The following is a 19,827-nucleotide window of genomic DNA, read 5'->3' on the forward strand; positions in this document are numbered from 1 at the left end:
TCTCTACTAGTGTTCTATCCACTGGCACCTATATCTCTCTACTAGTGTTCTATCCACTGGCACCTATATCTCTACTAGTGTTCTGTCCACTTGCACCTCTATCTCTACTAGTGTTCTATCCACTGGCACCTATATCTCTACTAGTGTTCTATCCACTGGCACCTATTTCTCTACTAGTGTTCTAGCCACTGGCACCTATATCTCTACTAGTGTTCTGTCCACTGGCACCTCTATCTCTACTAGTGTTCTATCCACTGGCACCTATATCTCTACTAGTGTTCTAGCCACTGGCACCTATATCTCTACTAGTGTTCTGTCCACTGGCACCTCTATCTCTACTAGTGTTCTATCCACTGGCACCTATATCTCTACTAGTGTTCTATCCACTGGCACCTATATCTCTCTACTAGTGTTCTATCCACTGGCACCTATATCTCTACTAGTGTTCTAGCCACTGGCACCTATTTCTCTACTAGTGTTCTAGCCACTGGCACCTATATCTCTACTAGTGTTCTATCCACTGGCACCTATATCTCTACTAGTGTTCTAGCCACTGGCACCTATATCTCTACTAGTGTTCTGTCCACTGGCACCTCTATCTCTACTAGTGTTCTGTCCACTGGCACCTCTATCTCTACTAGTGTTCTATCCACTGGCACCTATATCTCTCTACTAGTGTTCTATCCACTGGCACCTATATCTCTCTACTAGTGTTCTATCCACTGGCACCTATATCTCTCTACTAGTGTTCTAGCCACTGGCACCTATATCTCTACTAGTGTTCTATCCACTGCCACCTATATCTCTACTAGTGTTCTAGCCACTGGCACCTATCTCTCTACTAGTGTTCTATCCACTGGCACCTATATCTCTACTAGTGTTCTATCCCCTGGCACCTATATCTCTACTAGTGTTCTGTACCTTGACTAACCTGTACCACTGCACATTTACTAGGTACCCCCTGTATATAACCTCGTTATTGTTATGTAATTCTTATAGTTTTTAGAAAAAGTCTGTAATGTAATAACATGTGGGAAAAGTCAAGGGTTCTGAATACTTTTCAATATGCACTATACAGTGGGGAGATAAAGTATTTGATACACTGCCAATTTTGCAGGTTTTCCTACTTACAAAGCATGTAGAGGTCTGTCATTTTTTTGTCATAGTTACACTTCAACTGTGAGAGACGGAATCTAAAACAAAAATCCAGAAAATCACATTGTATGATTTTTAAGTATTTTATTTTATTAAATACAAAATAAAAAATACAATATTTTGGTTCGTTGCGAACTGTGTGAAGACCATCTTCCTAACAAAGAACGGAACTAATTTGCCAGAATTTTACGTAATTATGACATAACATTGAAGGTTGTACAATTTAACAGGAATATTTAGACTTATGGATGCCACCCGTTAGATAAAATACCGAACGGTTCCGTATTTAACTGAAAGAATAAACGTCTTGTTCTTCGAAATGATAGTTTCCGGATTCGACCATATTAATGACCAAAGGCTCGTATTTCTGTGTGTTATTATGTTATAATTAAGTCTATGATTTGATAGAGCAATCTGAGCGATGGTAGGCAGCAGCAGGCTCGTAAGCATTCATTCAAACAGCAATTTCGTGTGTTTTGCCAGCAGCTCTTCCCTGTGCTTCAAGCGTTGAGCTGTTTATGACTTCAAGCCTATCAACTCCCGAGATTAGGCTGGTATAGCCAATGTGAAATGGCTAGCTAGTTAGCGGGGTGCGCGCTAATAGCATCTCAATCGGTGACGTCACTCACTCTGAGACCTTGAAGTAGTGCCCCTTGCTCTGCGGCTTTTGTAGAACGATGGGTAATGATGCTTCGAGGGTGGCTGTTGTGTTCCTGGTTCGAGCCCAGGTAGGGGCGAGGAGAGGGACGGAAGCTATACTGTTACACTGGCAATGCTAAAGAGCCTATAAGAACATCCAATAGTCAAAAGTTTATGAAATACAAATGGTATAGAGGGAAATAGTCCTATAATAACTACAACCTAAAACCTCTTACCTGGGAATATTGAAGACTCATGTTAAAAGGAACCACCAGCTTTCATATGTTCTCATGTTCTGAGCAAGGAACTTAAACGTTAGCTTTCTTACATGGCACATATTGCACTTTTACTTTCTTCTCCAACACTTTGTTTTTGCATTATTTAAACCAAATTGAACATGTTTCATTATTTATTTGAGGCTAAATGGATTTGTATTGATGTATTATATTAACTTAAAATAAGTGTTCATTCAGTATTGTTGTAATTGTCATTATTACAAATAAATCTTTACAAAATCGTCCGATTAATCGGTATCGTCTTTTTTTGGTCCTACAATAATCGGTATCAGTATCGGCATTGAAAAATCATAATCGGTCGACCTCTGTAATATACAACCTTTCCCTGCTGACTGTCTTATCATACTGTAATATACAACCTTGTTCTGCTGACTGTCTTATCATACTGTAATATACAACATTGTACTGCTGACTGTCTTATCATACTGTAATATACAACCTTGTTCTGCTGACTGTCTTATCATACTGTAATATACAACCTTTCCCTGTTGACTGTCTTATCATACTGTAATATACAACCTTTCCCTGTTGACTGTCTTATCATACTGTAATATACAACCTTGTTCTGTTGACTTTCTTATCATACTGTAATATACAACCTTGTTCTGTTGACTGTCTTATCATACTGTAATATACAACCTTTCCCTGTTGACTGTCTTATCATACTGTAATATACAACCTTGTTCTGCTGACTGTCTTATCATACTGTAATATACAACCTTGTACTGCTGACTGTCTTATCATACTGTAATATACAACCTTGTTCTGCTGACTGTCTTATCATACTGTAATATACAACCTTTCCCTGTTGACTGTCTTATCATACTGTAATATACAACCTTTCCCTGTTGACTGTCTTATCATACTGTAATATACAACCTTGTTCTGTTGACTTTCTTATCATACTGTAATATACAACCTTGTTCTGTTGACTGTCTTATCATACTGTAATATACAACCTTGTTCTGTTGACTGTCTTATCATACTGTAATATACAACCTTTCCCTGTTGACTGTCTTATCATACTGTAATATACAACCTTTCCCTGCTGACTATCTTATCATACTGTAATATACAACCTTGTACTGCTGACTATCTTATCATACTGTAATATACAACCTTGTACTGCTGACTATCTTATCATACTGTAATATACAACCTTTCCCTGTTGACTGTCTTATCATACTGCAATATACAACCTTTCCCTACTGACTGTCTTATCATACTGTAATATACAACATTGTACTGCTGACTGTCTTATCATACTGTAATATACAACCTTGTACTGCTGACTATCTTATCATACTGTAATATACAACCTTGTACTGCTGACTGTCTTATCATACTGTAATATACAACATTTCCCTGTTGACTGTCTTATCATACTGTAATATACAACCTTGTACTGCTGACTGTCTTATCATACTGTAATATACAACCTTGTACTGCTGACTGTCTTATCATACTGTAATATACAACCTTGTACTGCTGACTGTCTTCTCATACTGTAATATACAACATTGTACTGCTGACTGTCTTATCATACTGTAATATACAGTGGTCCTTCTGTGGCTCAGTTGGTAGAGCATGGCACTCGTAACGCCAGGGTAGTGGGTTCGATTCCCGGGACCACCCATACGTAGAATGTATGCACACATGACTGTAAGTCGCTTTGGATAAAAGCGTCAGCTAAATGGCATATATTACTATTATATTATATTACCTTGTTCTGCTGACTGTCTTATCATACTGTAATATACAACCTTGTCTGCTGACTGTCTTATCATACTGTAATATACAACCTTGTACTGCTGACTATCTTATCATACTATAATATACAACCTTGTTCTGCTGATTGTCTTATCATACTGTAATATACAACCTTGTACTGCTGACTATCTTATCATACTGTAATATACAACCTTGTTCTGCTGACTGTCTTATCATACTGTAATATACAACCTTTCCCTGTTGACTGTCTTAATATACTGTAATATACAACCTTGTCTGCTGACTGTCTTATCATACTGTAATATACAACCTTGTACTGCTGACTATCTTATCATACTGTAATATACAACCTTTCCCTGTTGACTGTCTTAATATACTGTAATATACAACCTTGTCTGCTGACTGTCTTATCATACTGTAATATACAACCTTTCCCTGTTGACTGTCTTATCATACTGTAATATACAACCTTGTTCTGTTGACTGTCTTATCATACTGCAATATACAACCAATATACAACCTTTCACTGCTGACTGTCTTATCATACTGTAATATACAACCTTGTACTGCTGACTGTCTTATCATACTGTAGGTCTCAGAGTGAGTGACGTCACCGATTGAAATGCTATTAGCGCGCACCCCGCTAACTAGCTAGCCATTTCACATTGGTTATACCAGCCTAATCTCGGGAGTTGATAGGCTTGAAGTCATAAACAGCTCAACGCTTGAATATACTACAGTACGACAGATTGTACTACTACTACTACTACAGTACGACAGGTCGTACTACTACTACTACTACAGTACGACAGATCGTACTACTACTACTACAGTACGACAGGTCGTACTACTACTACTACAGTACGACAGATCATACTACTACTACTACTACAGTATGACAGATCGTACTACTGCTACTACAGTACGACAGATCGTACTACTACTACTACAGTACGACAGATCGTACTACTACTACTACAGTACGACAGGTCGTACTACTACTACTACAGTACGACAGATCATACTACTACTACTACTACAGTACGACAGATCGTACTACTACTACTACAGTACGACAGATCGTACTACTACTACTACAGTACGACAGATCGTACTACTACTACTACAGTACGACAGATCGTACTACTACTACAGTACGACAGATCGTACTACTACTACTACAGTACGACAGATCGTACTACTACTACTACAGTACTACAGATCGTACTACTACTACAGTACGACAGATCGTACTACTACTACTACTACAGTACTACAGATCATACTACTACGACTACAGTACGACAGATCGTACTACTACTACTACAGTACGACAGATCGTACTACTACTACTACAGTACTACAGATCATACTACTACTACTACAGTACGACAGATCGTACTACTACTACTACTACTACAGTACGACAGATCGTACTACTACTACTACAGTACGACAGATCGTACTACTACTACTACAGTACGACAGGTCGTACTACTACTACTACTACAGTACGACAGATCGTACTACTACTACTACAGTACGACAGATCGTACTACTACTACTACTACATTACGACAGATCGTACTACTACTACTACAGTACGACAGATCGTACTACTACTACTACTACAGTACGACAGATCGTACTACTACTACTACTACAGTACGACAGGTCGTACTACTACTACTACTACAGTACGACAGATCGTACTACTGCTACTACAGTACGACAGATCATACTACTACTACTACTACAGTATGACAGATCGTACTACTACTACTACTACAGTACGACAGATCGTACTACTACTACTACTACAGTACGACAGGTCGTACTACTACTACTACTACAGTACGACAGATCGTACTACTGCTACTACAGTACGACAGATCATACTACTACTACTACTACAGTATGACAGATCGTACTACTACTACTACTACAGTACGACAGATCATACTACTACTACTACAGTACTACAGATCATACTACTACTACTACAGTACGACAGGTCGTACTACTACTACTACTACTACAGTACTACAGATCATACTACTACTACTACAGTACGACAGATCGTACTACTGCTACTACAGTACGACAGATCGTACTACTGCTACTACAGTACGACAGATCATACTACTACTACTACTACTACAGTACGACAGATCATACTACTACTACTACCACAGTACGACAGATCATACTACTACTACTACTACAGTACGACAGATCGCACTACTACTACTACAGTACGACAGATCATACTACTACTACTACTACAGTACGACAGATTGTACTACTACTACTACAGTACGACAGATTGTACTACTACCACTACAGTACTACAGCAGATCGTTGTCCCCGTTCTGCCGTGAAACACCTGATTCAGATCGTACTACTACAGTACTACAGCAGATCGTACTACTACAGTACTACAGCAGATCATACTACTACTACTACTACAGTACTACAGCAGATCGTACTACTACAGTACTACAGCAGATCGTTGTCCCCGTTCTGCCGTGAAACACCTGATTCAGACCGTACTACTACAGTACTACAGATCGTACTACTACAGTACTACAGCAGATCATACTACTACTACTACTACAGTACTACAGCAGATCGTACTACTACAGTACTACAGCAGATCGTACTACTACAGTACTACAGCAGATCGTTGTCCCCGTTCTGCCGTGAAACACCTGATTCAGACCGTACTACTACTACTACAGTACTACAGCAGATCGTACTACTACAGTACTACAGCAGATCGTCATAGTGCCGAAGACCAGTTGATTACTTTCACTTTTCCCAAAATAATGCTTTCCTGATCCCCCTGGTAGAGACAGGAGGCCATTTTAGGTTAATAATGCTTTCCTGAGCTTTTCTCCTCTGACAGGATGATGTCCTCCTCTGACAGGATGATGTCCTCTTCTGACAGGATGATGTCCTCCTCTGACAGGATGATGTCCTCCTCTGACAGGATGATGTCCTCCTCTGACAGGATGATGTCCTCTTATGACAGGATGATGTCCTCCTCTGACAGGATGATGTCCTCCTCTGACAGGATGATGTCCTCTTATGACAGGATGATGTCCTCCTCTGACAGGATGATGTCCTCCTCTGACAGGATGATGTCCTCCTCTGACAGGATGATGTCCTCCTCTGACAGGATGATGTCCTCCTCTGACAGGATGATGTCCTCTTCTGACAGGATGATGTCCTCCTCTGACAGGATGATGTCCTCCTCTGACAGGATGATGTCCTCCTCTGACAGGATGATGTCCTCCTCTGACAGGATGATGACCTCTTCTGACAGGATGATGTCCTCCTCTGACAGGATGATGTCCTCCTCTGACAGGATGATGTCCTCTTCTGACAGGATGATGTCCTCCTCTGACAGGATGATGTCCTCCTCTGACAGGATGATGTCCTCCTCTGACAGGATGATGTCCTCCTCTGACAGGATGATGTCCTCTTATGACAGGATGATGTCCTCCTCTGACAGGATGATGTCCTCCTCTGACAGGATGATGTCCTCTTATGACAGGATGATGTCCTCCTCTGACAGGATGATGTCCTCCTCTGACAGGATGATGTCCTCCTCTGACAGGATGATGTCCTCCTCTGACAGGATGATGTCCTCCTCTGACAGGATGATGTCCTCCTCTGACAGGATGATGTCCTCTTCTGACAGGATGATGTCCTCCTCTGACAGGATGATGTCCTCCTCTGACAGGATGATGTCCTCCTCTGACAGGATGATGTCCTCCTCTGACAGGATGATGTCCTCTTATGACAGGATGATGTCCTCCTCTGACAGGATGATGTCCTCCTCTGACAGGATGATGTCCTCTTATGACAGGATGATGTCCTCCTCTGACAGGATGATGTCCTCCTCTGACAGGATGATGTCCTCCTCTGACAGGATGATGTCTCTAGTGGATGTCCTCTTCTGACAGGATGATGTCCTCCTCTGACAGGATGATGTCCTCCTCTGACAGGATGATGTCCTCCTCTGACAGGATGATGTCCTCCTCTGACAGGATGATGTCCTCCTCTGACAGGATGATGTCCTCTTCTGACAGGATGATGTCCTCCTCTGACAGGATGATGTCTCTAGTGGATGTCCTCCTCTGACAGGCTGATGTCCTCCTCTGACAGGATGATGTCCTCCCCTGACAGGATGATGTCCTCCTCTGACAGGATGATGTCCTCCTCTGACAGGATGATGTCCTCCTCTGACAGGATGATGTCCTCCTCTGACAGGATGATGTCCTCCTCTGACAGGATGATGTCCTCCTCTGACAGGATGATGTCCTCTTCTGACAGGATGATGTCCTCCTCTGACAGGATGATGTCCTCCTCTGACAGGATGATATCCTCCTCTGACAGGATGATGTCCTCTTCTGACAGGATGATGTCCTCCTCTGACAGGATGATGTCCTCCTCTGACAGGATGATGTCCTCCTCTGACAGGATGATGTCCTCCTCTGACAGGATGATACCCTCCTCTGACAGGATGATGTCCTCCTCTGACAGGATGATGTCCTCCTCTGACAGGATGATGTCCTCTTCTGACAGGATGATGTCCTCCTCTGACAGGATGACGTCCTCCTCTGACAGGATGATGTCCTCCTCTGACAGGATGATGTCCTCCTCTGACAGGATGATGTCTTATTGTTGTACCAAATCCACAGCTTTTGCACACATGGAGAGTTTCATCCATGATGAGTGGAAGATGGCTGGGAGCAGAAATGTTATTTTTCTGAACTACTTTTACCTGATTAATCTGACAATATGAAATCGACCTTGAATGCTGTTGTGCTGAGTACGGGTGGTGTCCAGCGTACGTTAAAAGTTTGGTTTCCATATGTGTCAATAGTTGAAGTGTAATAAAGTATTCAGGTTGTCCTGATCCACCTGGTTGGTTGTGTACCACGCATCATCAACGTAGGGCTCTTCCTCTGTGTGTGTGTGTGTGTGTGTGTGTGTGTGTGTGTGTGTGTGTGTGTGTGTGTGTGTGTGTGTGTGTGTGTGTGTGTGTGTGTGTGTGTGTGTGTGTGTGTGTGTGTGTGTGTGTGTGTGTGTGTGTGTGTGTGTGTGTGCTCTGTCATCACAGAGTATTTCTGTGTGTTTGTTGATACCTTTCAGGTTTTCCTTCCTCCCACTCTCCTTTTGTTTATTTATTCTTCCTTTCTATTTCAGAAAGGCTTCTGTTTTCCCAGGACTATAGCAGGAACAAACAGAGGATAAATATACCTGGCTCGGAGGGCAGATTTTCCACACCGGTTGACATAATATCTAATCTAATGACACAATAATTGTGACGATCAAACATGTGATGTGTCTAAATCATGTTTAATGGTTATTCTGAATGCCACAGCCCATTTGTATTGTATTTAAAAATATATATTCTATAAAAGAGCTTATTTTTCTACACTAATGACAAACGTGTCAATAATAAGAATAATTTGTGTCCGTCTCCAGACTTGTAGATATGTATCTCTGTGGTTTAACAACGTGTCATGAGTAATGAGTTCGTTGAGTTAACAGAAGGTCCACAAAGCGTATCTGGTGTCCACAGCCTTTTTTCGTCTCCTCTCTTTTTTTTTATGACCGTCAGCTATAAATGGCTGAGAGGGGTGTTTGAGGACTGATGTAGCTCAGTGTCGTGTCGTTAGGACAGAGACAGGAGAATGATCAGACCTACAACATTCAGCTTAGTGCTACTGCTGTACTGCTCTCTGTCTCACAGTCTCACACAGTTCAACACTGTGACTGGAAGGATACCTGATGACCAACAGGTAGGCTGGAGACAATCCTTTCAATATTAAAGTCAGAGAAGTAATGTTGATTTAATGGAGCTGATTCAATTAACCATCTCACCTGATGAGTAACCTTGCCTGAGACCTGAACACTTGTGTTCGCTCTCTGAGTAAATGTGAAGGGTTTAACTCAGAGGAATAACATGTTCTTGTGGCAGGCGGGAGACCAGTGTTTAAACCCAGTTGGTCTCACCTCTGACACGTGAACACAGAGCTCAGTAACACTGTACTGTCATGGCGTCTCAGGCTGATATTACATCTGTGGAATTCAACTGTTGAGTGACAGGTTTTGGTCACTGGAAGGCTTTTGGTTTGCTGAAATAGCGTTCTCAAACAGACATTGTTATTTTGACGATGGATAGTACATTTCTGTTTCATTTTATTTCATACATCAAAACACTTTATCGGCGGTGTTGAAAGCTTTGTAGTTTCTCTCGTCTTTGTCGTTTCAAGGAGACGACTTCCTGGAGGTTCAGGAACCTATCATCTGTTCCTGAGGGGCTGGACGTGAGGCTGAGGGAGCTGGATCTGTCCGACAACGTTATAAGACATATAAACAGCCAGAGTCTGGCTCTTCCATCCCTACTGAGACTGGACCTCAGCTACAACCAGCTAGAGATCATATCTGAAGGGGCTTTCAGAGATGTGGCCCAGCTTCAAGAGCTGAACTTGGCCAGGAATGCATTGAGCCACAATGTGGACAGTACCAGCCGAGCTCTTGTGTCTCTCCACCGACTGAGGAGGTTGGATATCTCTCTGAACGGTCTGGATGATGACACGGCGGGACTTTACCTTCGTGACAAATCAATTCTAGAACGCCTAGATCTCACGGGCAACGGTTTGACGCGACTCACGCCCAAGCTGTTTGCAGAGAGCCTGAGCGTGAGAAGCATTCGCATCGAGAACAATCTGATCACGGCAATAGAGGAGGGAACGTTTGAACCGTTGAAGAAACTCAAGATCTTAAATTTAGCCAGAAATAATCTAGTCTACATCTGTGATTTTAAACTCCATCACGTGAAACTGTTGAATCTTAGCAGGAATTCCATAGAGTTCTTTGTCACCCGTGAAGACGGTCACCCATACGAGCTGGAGATCTTAGATCTGAGCTTCAACAACCTCCTCTATTTCCCCATGGTCCCCAAGACCAACCGGTTGAGATACCTCCACCTACAGAGCAACATGGTGGGGACCTTAGAGACAGACACCTTAATATCAGAGGCAGACTCTCTGTACAGAGAACTAACAAGTGAAGATGAGGTAAATGATGCTGTAGACAACAACAACATATACTCTAACTGGAAACTGATGCCGTTAGTTTACATGGACCTCAGTAGTAACCACTTCAGGTCTCTACCTGTGGAGACTCTGAGCCATCTGACGTCTTTGGTGACGCTGAACCTCAGCAAGAACTGTCTACAGGACATCAGCTATAACACAACGAAGGGAGGCAATGGCCATGTTGGAGGCTCCCACCAACCTTCCTTGACCTTTCCGTCTCTACGCTACTTCGACCTGCAGAACAACGGTCTTCGACAACTCTCCACCTTCTTCCTGGAAGCCCTACCAAACATAGAGACATTAAACCTGAAGGAGAACTCTGTGAGGCCTTGTGATCCAAAGGACCAACTGGGACCATCTGAGACAACGAGTTAGTCTTAATAGTATGTCCCCTTGTGTTTCCTTCTGGAATATCAAAACTCTGAGAAGTCTAGATCTCCAAGACAACGGGATCAAAGCACTCCATCAGAACACATTTGAAGGAACCCCTTTGGTTTCTCTCAACCTGGCCAGTAATGTAGATATAATCTTTGATATTGGCGCTCTAGAAGGGTTGCAGAGTAGTCTCCAGTCTCTGAGTATCAGTGGGAACAGCATGACAACCTCTGCCTTGTCTCTGCCTTGTCTGAAAGCATTGAGACGACTCAACATGTCCAACAACAACATAGATGTCCTCCCAGGCATCATCAGCTGTTCTCCTTTGACGGAGCTTGACCTGAGAAATAACGGGCTAACGTCTATGAATGAATCTGTGGTTGATCGTTTGTCTCTATATCTTGATGTGTTGTATGTCAGTGGCAACTCTTTCAACTGCTGTGACACCAAATGGCTCAAAGCCCTAAACAAAGAGACAGTGAATATTCCGGACCTTGACCATGCTGTGTGCCTCAGTGTCAATGGTACTCTGTTGACTGGCCTTCTGCCTAACCATTCACTGCACTGTTCATTGGAACTTAGCCCAAAGATAACAGAACCAAACCTTGGGCAAATAATAATAATAATTTTGTTTGTGTCGACAGTATTGATAACATTAGTTGTATTTGTGAAGAAGGTTTGTTGCAACACGGGGTCATTAATTGTGTAATGATTGTGCATGTAAAACCAAGAGCTGTGTTCGGATACCCATACTAACATACTGAATACTACATACTTAATGTGTATATACTACATACTATTAGTTCATGTTAGTATACTGTAAATTACATACTTAATGTGTATATTATATACTATTAGTTCATTTTAGTATACTGTAAATTACATACTTAATGTGTATTTTATATACTATTAGTTCATTTTAGTATACTGTAAATTACATACTTAATGTGTATATTATATACTATTAGTTCATTTTAGTATACTGTAAATTACATACTTAATGTGTATATTATATACTATTAGTTCATTTTAGTATACTGTAAATTACATACTTAATGTGTATATTATATACTATTAGTTAATTTTAGTATACTGTAAATTACATACTTAATGTGTATATACTACATATTATTAGTTAATGTTAGTATACTGTAAACTACATACTTAATGTGTATATTATATACTATTAGTTCATTTTACTCTTGCTCCCGTGACATATTACTAGTTCGACCTACCGAAGAGGGAGGGGACTACCGGGAGAGGGAGGGACTACCGGAGAGGGAGTGACTACCGGAGAGGGAGGGGACTACCGGAGAGGGAGTGACTACCGGAGAGGGAGGGGACTACCGGAGAGGGAGTGGAAGAGGGGACTATCGGGAGAGGGAGGGACCGGGAGGGACTACCGGAGAGGGGAGGGGACTACCGGAGAGGGAGTGACTACCGGAGAGGGAGGGACTGACTACGAAGAGGGAGAGGGAGGGGACTACCGGAGAGGGAGGGGACTACCGAAGAGGGAGGGGACTACCGGAGAGGGAGTGACTACCGGAGAGGGAGGGGACTACCGGAGAGGGAGGGACTACCGGAGAGGGAGGGACTACCGGAGAGGGAGTGACTACCGGAGAGGGAGTGACTACCGGAGAGGGAGTGATTACCGGAGAGGGAGGGGACTACCGGAGAGGGAGTGACTACCGAAAGAGGGAGGGGACTACCGGAGAGGGAGGGGACTACAGGAGAGGAAGGGGACTACCGGAGAGGGAGTGACTACCTGGGGAGGGAGGGGACTACCGGGAGAGGGAGGGGACTACCTGAGAGGGAGGGGACTACCGGGAGAGGGGGACACTGGACGCTCTTGCCAAGGAGTAGGCTTGCTGGTTGACGTTGGTTAGGTACTTCCAGAAACAAATGAGAGCACCTCACTCTGACCGTTTTACTCACCCTAAAAAAGGTTGGATCCTTATTAAACAGGTGAGAAGTGGTTCTGTTTTTCATGCACCTCCTCCATTATTCACACACCACAGGACTGGGATAACCTGGTTTGGTTATCTTGTTCTATCTTGGTGTAGTCACTCACCTCTCTCTCTGTCATTGTAAAGTGTGTCTGACCCGGGTTGTGTTCAGTAGAGAACAACATTGTCGAAAGTTCAGATAGAAATTATTATAATCATATCATCTCTATTATTAGGCCTACCAACTCTCTTCTCTGTACACATCAATGATGTTGCTCTTGCTGCTGGTGATTCTCTGATCCACCTCTACGCAGACGACACCATTCTGTATACATCTGGCCCTTCTTTGGACACTGTGTTAACTAACCTCCAGACGAGCTTCAATGCCATACAACACTCCTTCCGTGGCCTCCAACTGCTCTTAAATGCAAGTAAAACTTAATGCATGCTCTTCAACCGATCGCTGCCTGCCCATTTTGCCTCACTACTCTGGACGGTTTTTTGAAGTTGTCCACATATTCTATGTGTCTGGTTAGACTGTAAACTCTCCTTCCAGACTCACATTAAGCATATCAAACATCTCCAATCCAAAATTAAACCTAGAATCGCCTTCTTATTTCACAACAAAGCCTTCTTCACTCATGCTGCCAAACATACCCTCGTAAAACTGACCATCCTACTGATCATTGACTTCGGCGATGTCATTTACAAATTAGCCTCCAACACTCTACTTAGCAAATTGGATGCAGTTTATCACAATGCCATCCGTTTTGTCACTAAAGCCCCATATACTACCCACCACTGCAACCTGTACGCTCTCGTTGAATGGCCCTCGTTTCATATTCGTCGCCAAACCCACTGGCTCCAGGTCATCTGTAAGTCTTTGCTAGGTAAAGCCCCGCCTCATCTCAGCTCGCTGGTCACCATAGCAGCACCCACCTGTAGCACGCGCTCCAGCAGGTATATTTCACTAGTCACCCCCAAAGCCAATTCCTTCTTCGGCCGCATTGCCTTCCAGTTCTCTGCTGCCAACGACTGGAACGAACTGCAAAAATCTCTGAAGCTGGAGACTCCCTCACTAGCTTTAAGCACCAGCTGTCAGAGCAGCTCACAGATCACTGCACCTGTACACAGCCCATCTGTAATTAGCCCATCCAACTACCTCATCCCCATACTGTCATCACGCACTGGTTTTGGAAACACACCACTTTTGGGAAAAAAGTGCATCTTTTCTTTATGCGGATTTTATAATATTCCCATGAAAATGTGTCGGCATGGAAACCAAGCTACAGAGATCAGTGGGAAGCCACACAGGAGGGGCTTTCAGAGATCAGTGGGAAGCCACACAGGAGGGGCTTTCAGAGATGTGGCAGCTGCATTATGGTGACTGAAAGCACTCAGGGGCGATTTTAGCTTATAAATCTTGGTGGGGCACAATCCCCAAAAGCCACTGCACAACACTAAACAGTACATTAATTACACTATAACTTTAACAAACGGTGCCCACAAACTGTTAGGATCTACATAAAGCTGTCACAACAGCAGAGCTTTCTTTTCAGCACCATGGAGTGAATCCTTACCACTGCTACACCTGGCTATCAGTGGAGCCTTGTTTTCAGCACCATGGAGTGAATCCTTACCACTGCGACCCCATGAGCCTCAGCGGAGCCTCGTCTGGCAGCAAAACAGTTCCTTCAGCCTCATTTACTGCCTTTAAAAAAACATTGCTGATATGGCAGACTTTCTTAAACAAATGTGATTTCTACTGACAATTGAGATGTATGAACTATGCCATAAGGAGATGACGAGCAGATGAGGCGATCCATAATTTCAATGAAGACATTAATGAGCACGCTAGGATGGACATAGTCAATATAACTATTTGTTCAGCACTTCTGAAATGTACAGCGACAGAATTTCAGAACATGGGCCATTATCAGTCTTCTCCCTGTACACCAAGTCAGAACTGTAGGATAAATAAAGGGTGCATATAAGCAGACAATAAATGCTCTTACAATATTTGATGATTACATTTATCTAAAACTGGCTAAAGGCAGATTGCCATGTCTCATTTTCGAATTATTGAAAATTATGCTTTTTTCAAAGTATCTCTCTTTTTCAAACAAGCATTGCAGAGCTGGATACAATTTCAATTTCACCCCCTTGAAAAGATAGAACAAATATGTTTGAAAAAGGTATTTTGTTCTTAAATTATATTGTAAATTGGAATGGTAGAGTTGTGTCCTTCATGGAGTTATCAGAATTATACGGGAAGGTCTGCTCAATCCAAGAGTACAACTAATTGATTACAGCATTACCCAAAAAATGGAGGAGGCTGGTGGCAGCAGGAGGAGGTGTCTGTCTGTCCAATATAAAGGATCAATACTGGAGGAGGCAGGGAACTGGTCTGTCTGCCCAATATAAAGGATCAATACTGGAGGAGGCAGGTGGCAGCGAGAGGAGGTGTCTGTCTGTCCAATATAAAGGATCAATACTGGAGGAGGCAGGTGGCAGCGGGAGGAGGTGTCTGTCTGCCCAATATAAAGGATCAATACTGGAGGAGGCAGGTGGCAGCGGGAGGAGGTGTCTGTCTGCCCAATATAAAGGATCAATACTGGAGGAGGCAGGTGGCAGCGGGAGGAGGTGTCTGTCTGCCCAATATAAAGGATCAATACTGGAGGAGGCAGGTGGCAGCGGGAGGAGGTGTCTGTCTGTCCAATATAAAGGATCAATACTGGAGGAGGCAGGTGGCAGCGAGAGAAGGTGTCTGTCTGCCCAATATAAAGGATCAATACTGGAGGAGGCAGGTGGCAGCGGGAGGAGGTGTCTGTCTGCCCAATATAAAGGATCAATACTGGAGGAGGCAGGTGGCAGCGAGAGGAGGTGTCTGTCTGCCCAATATAAAGGATCAATACTGGAGGAGGCAGGTGGCAGCGGGGAGGAGGTGTCTGTCTGCCCAATATAAAGGATCAATACTGGAGGAGGCAGGTGGCAGCGAGAGGAGGTGTCTGTCTGCCCAATAGAAAGGATCAATACTGGAGGAGGCAGGTGGCAGCGGGAGGAGGTGTCTGTCTGCCCAATATAAAGGATCAATACTGGAGGAGGCAGGTGGCAGGGGAGGAGGTGTCTGTCTGCCCAATATAAAGGATCAATACTGGAGGAGGCAGGTGGCAGCGGGAGGAGGTAGGGAACTGGTCTGTCTGCCCAATATAAAGGATCAATACTGGAGGAGGTAGGTGGCAGCGGGAGGAGGTGTCTGTCTGCCCAATATAAAGGATCAATACTGGAGGAGGCAGGTGGCAGCGAGAGGAGGTAGGGAACTGGTCTGTCTGCCCAATATAAAGGATCAATACTGGAGGAGGCAGGTGGCAGCGAGAGGAGGTAGGGAACTGGTCTGTCTGCCCAATATAAAGGATCAATACTGGAGGAGGCAGGTGGCAGCGGGAGGAGGTGTCTGTCTGCCCAATATAAAGGATCAAAACTGGCGGAAGGAACAAAAATAATTTCTCTTCATATGACAAGAATTGAAGAGGATTTGCCAGAAGATTGTCTACATGATTGATGATGAGGACTGCAAGCTAAGATTTTGAAAGTATGATGTTGACATGATCAGTCCAATCAAAGGTACGGTAGATATAATGTGATTTGACATCATTTTATCTGTGGCCAATGACATTGAGTCTTCTTGGATGGGCCCTTCTAATGTAAATCTATGGTAGCACCCAAGGGGCTTGAATTTTCAAACTCTCCCTGTAGATTTTGCGGCGACGTAGTGTCCCCATGAGTGACAGAACACTGAGCCAATCACGACGCAACTAGAGAACATTACCAACCCCTACGCTCCGTATTTTCCTCTGGCTGCCCCACCTCTACAGAGATCACTGAGCTGGAACACCTGCGTTTTGGAGCTGCCTGTGGCTTTATTTACTCTAGAAAACAAGAAGATGTTCATATGTGGCTTTATTCCCCACTTTTCTACATTGTTTGCAAACTGATATGTGACACGTATTAATGCCAAAATAACATGCAACAACAAACAAACAAACAAAAAGAAAGAAAAATATAAATACACTGCTCAAAAAATAAAGGGAACACTAAAATAACACATCCTAGATCTGAATGAATGAAATATTCTTATTAAATACTTTTTTCTTTACATAGTTGAATGTGCTGACAACAAAATCACACAAAACATTTATCAACCCATGGAGGTCTGGATTTGGAGTCACACTCAAAATTAAAAGTGGAAAACCACACTACAGGCTGATCCAACTTTGATGTAATGTCCTTAAAACAAGTCAAAATGAGGCTCAGTAGTGTGTATGACCTCCCTACAACGCCTGGGCATGCTCCTGATGAGGTGGCGGATGGTCTCCTGAGGGATCTCCTCCCAGACCAGCGAGACATGATGTCCCAGATGTGCTCAATTGGATTCAGTTCTGGGAACGAGCGGGCCAGTCCATAGCATCAATGCCTTCCTCTTGCAGGAATTGCTGACACACTCCAGCCACATGAGGTTTAGCATTGTCTTGCATTAGGAGGAACCCAGGGCCAACCGCACCAGCATATGGTCTCACAAGGGGTCTGAGGATCTCATCTCGGAACCTAATGGCAGTCAGGCTACCTCTGGCGAGCACATGGAGGGCTGTGCGGCCCCCAAAGAAATGCCACCCCACACCATGACTGACCCACCGCCAAACCGATCATGCTGGAGGATGTTGCAGGTAGCAGAACGTTCTCCACGGCGTCTCCAGACTCTGTCACATCTGTCACATGTGCTCAGTGTGAACCTGCTTTCATCTGTGAAGAGCACAGGGCGCCAGTGGCGAATTTGCCAATCTTGGTGTTCTCTGGCAAATGCCAAACGTCCTGCACGGTGTTGGGCTGTAAGCACAACCCCCACCTGTGGACGTCGGGCCCTCATACCACCCTCATGGAGTCTGTTTCTGACCATTTGAGCAGACACATGCACATTTGTGGCCTGCTGGAGGTCATTTTGCAGGGCTCTGGCAGTGCTCCTCCTGCTCCTCCTTGCACAAAGGCAGAGATAGCGGTAGCTGCTGTTGGGTTAGCAGATAGCAGATAGCTGCTGTTGGGTTGTTGCCCTCCTACGGCCTCCTCCACGTCTCCTGATGTACTGGCCTGTCTCCTGGTAGCGCCTTAATGCTCTGGACACTACGCTGACAGACACAGCAAACCTTCTTGCCACAGCTCGCATTGATGTGCCATCCTGGATGAGCTGCACTACCTGAGCCACTTGTGTGGGTTGTAGACTCCGTCTCATGCTACCACTAGAGTGAAAGCACAGCCAGCACTCAAAAGTGACCAAAACATCAGCCAGGAAGCATAGGAACTGAGAAGTGGTCTGTGGTCACCACCTGCAGAACCACTCCTTTATTGTGGATGTCTTGCTAATTGCCTATAATTTCCACCTGTTGTCTATTCCATTTGCACAACAGCATGTGAAATGTATTGTCAATCAGTGTTGCTTCCTAAGTGGACAGTTTGATTTCACAGAAGTGTGATTGACTTGGAGTTACATTGTGTTGTTTAAGTGTTCCCTTTATTTTGTTGAGCAGTGTATATTTTTTGTTAGCTAAACACCTGCCCTGAAGGATGGGTCGCCACTCAACTCAACCAAAGATGTTATGAGAACTGAACCAGAGGTGATTGGTTAATGGGGCCGTGCCCCAAATTCAGAGAATGCTTTTTTGAAAAAAGTATATACATTCCTCTGTGTATTTCTGGTGTTTTGCTCCTTCCTCAGCTTCTATGTTGCATGTTATGATGGTTGCCCGTGCATGTGCAGCATTTACTACCAGCAGCTCCTGCTTGAAAACATCCACATTCTTCAGAACCCACCAGTCCTTGAGCATATCAATGGACGTTTCTGTGACATACTCGGGGCTCCATTACTAAAAACCAACAGACAGGAGAGGAGAAATGCACAGTGAAAAGGTACCAGCATGTGCAACTTCAGCTTCTCATCTTCAACATGGGAAACATATGTTAACATGGCCATAGATGATAAACTCCTCTCTCTCTCTCTCTCAGCCTGGAGACGAGCTCATTACTATCAGAGTGACATGACTTGATGTGTGGTTGAAAGACTGACATTAAGGAAGTATGGTGTCTATGGATCAGAATGTATCCCTCGACTATCAGTGGACACATGTTAGCGTGGCATATTTAGCCACAACAACCTCTGAGATGTGGGCATTAGTCTGATGCATTGATGATATAATCTGGAACCTAATAGTCTGATACATTGATGATATAATCTGAAACCTAATAGTCTGATGCATTGATGATATAATCTGGAACCTAATAGTCTGATACATTGATGATATAATCTGAAACCTAATAGTCTGATGCATTGATGATATAATCTGGAACCTAATAGTCTGATACATTGATGATATAATCTGGAACCTAATAGTCTGATACATTGATGATATAATCTGGAACCTAATAGTCTAATACATTGATGATATAATCTGAAACCTAATAGTCTAATACATTGATGTTATAATCTGGAGTAAACCTAATAGTCTGATACATTGATGT

At 43.5% G+C, this 19,827-nt stretch overlaps 1 protein-coding gene across 1 annotated transcript; it reads left to right on the plus strand.

Annotated features, from left to right (window-relative positions):
* The first annotated feature begins 9,478 nt into the window (after positions 1-9,478).
* LOC127913704 (transforming growth factor beta activator LRRC33-like) lies at positions 9,479-11,314 on the plus strand. Its single transcript, XM_052486943.1, has 2 exons — positions 9,479-9,637; positions 10,112-11,314. Exons 1-2 carry the CDS (start codon positions 9,530-9,532, stop codon positions 11,312-11,314), a joined length of 1,311 nt encoding a protein of 436 aa, XP_052342903.1. The 5' UTR covers positions 9,479-9,529.
* Positions 11,315-19,827: the final 8,513 nt, after the last annotated feature.

The sequence above is a fragment of the Oncorhynchus keta genome, chromosome 30 (assembly GCF_023373465.1).
Source record: "Oncorhynchus keta strain PuntledgeMale-10-30-2019 chromosome 30, Oket_V2, whole genome shotgun sequence".
Lineage (NCBI taxonomy): Eukaryota > Metazoa > Chordata > Actinopteri > Salmoniformes > Salmonidae > Oncorhynchus > Oncorhynchus keta.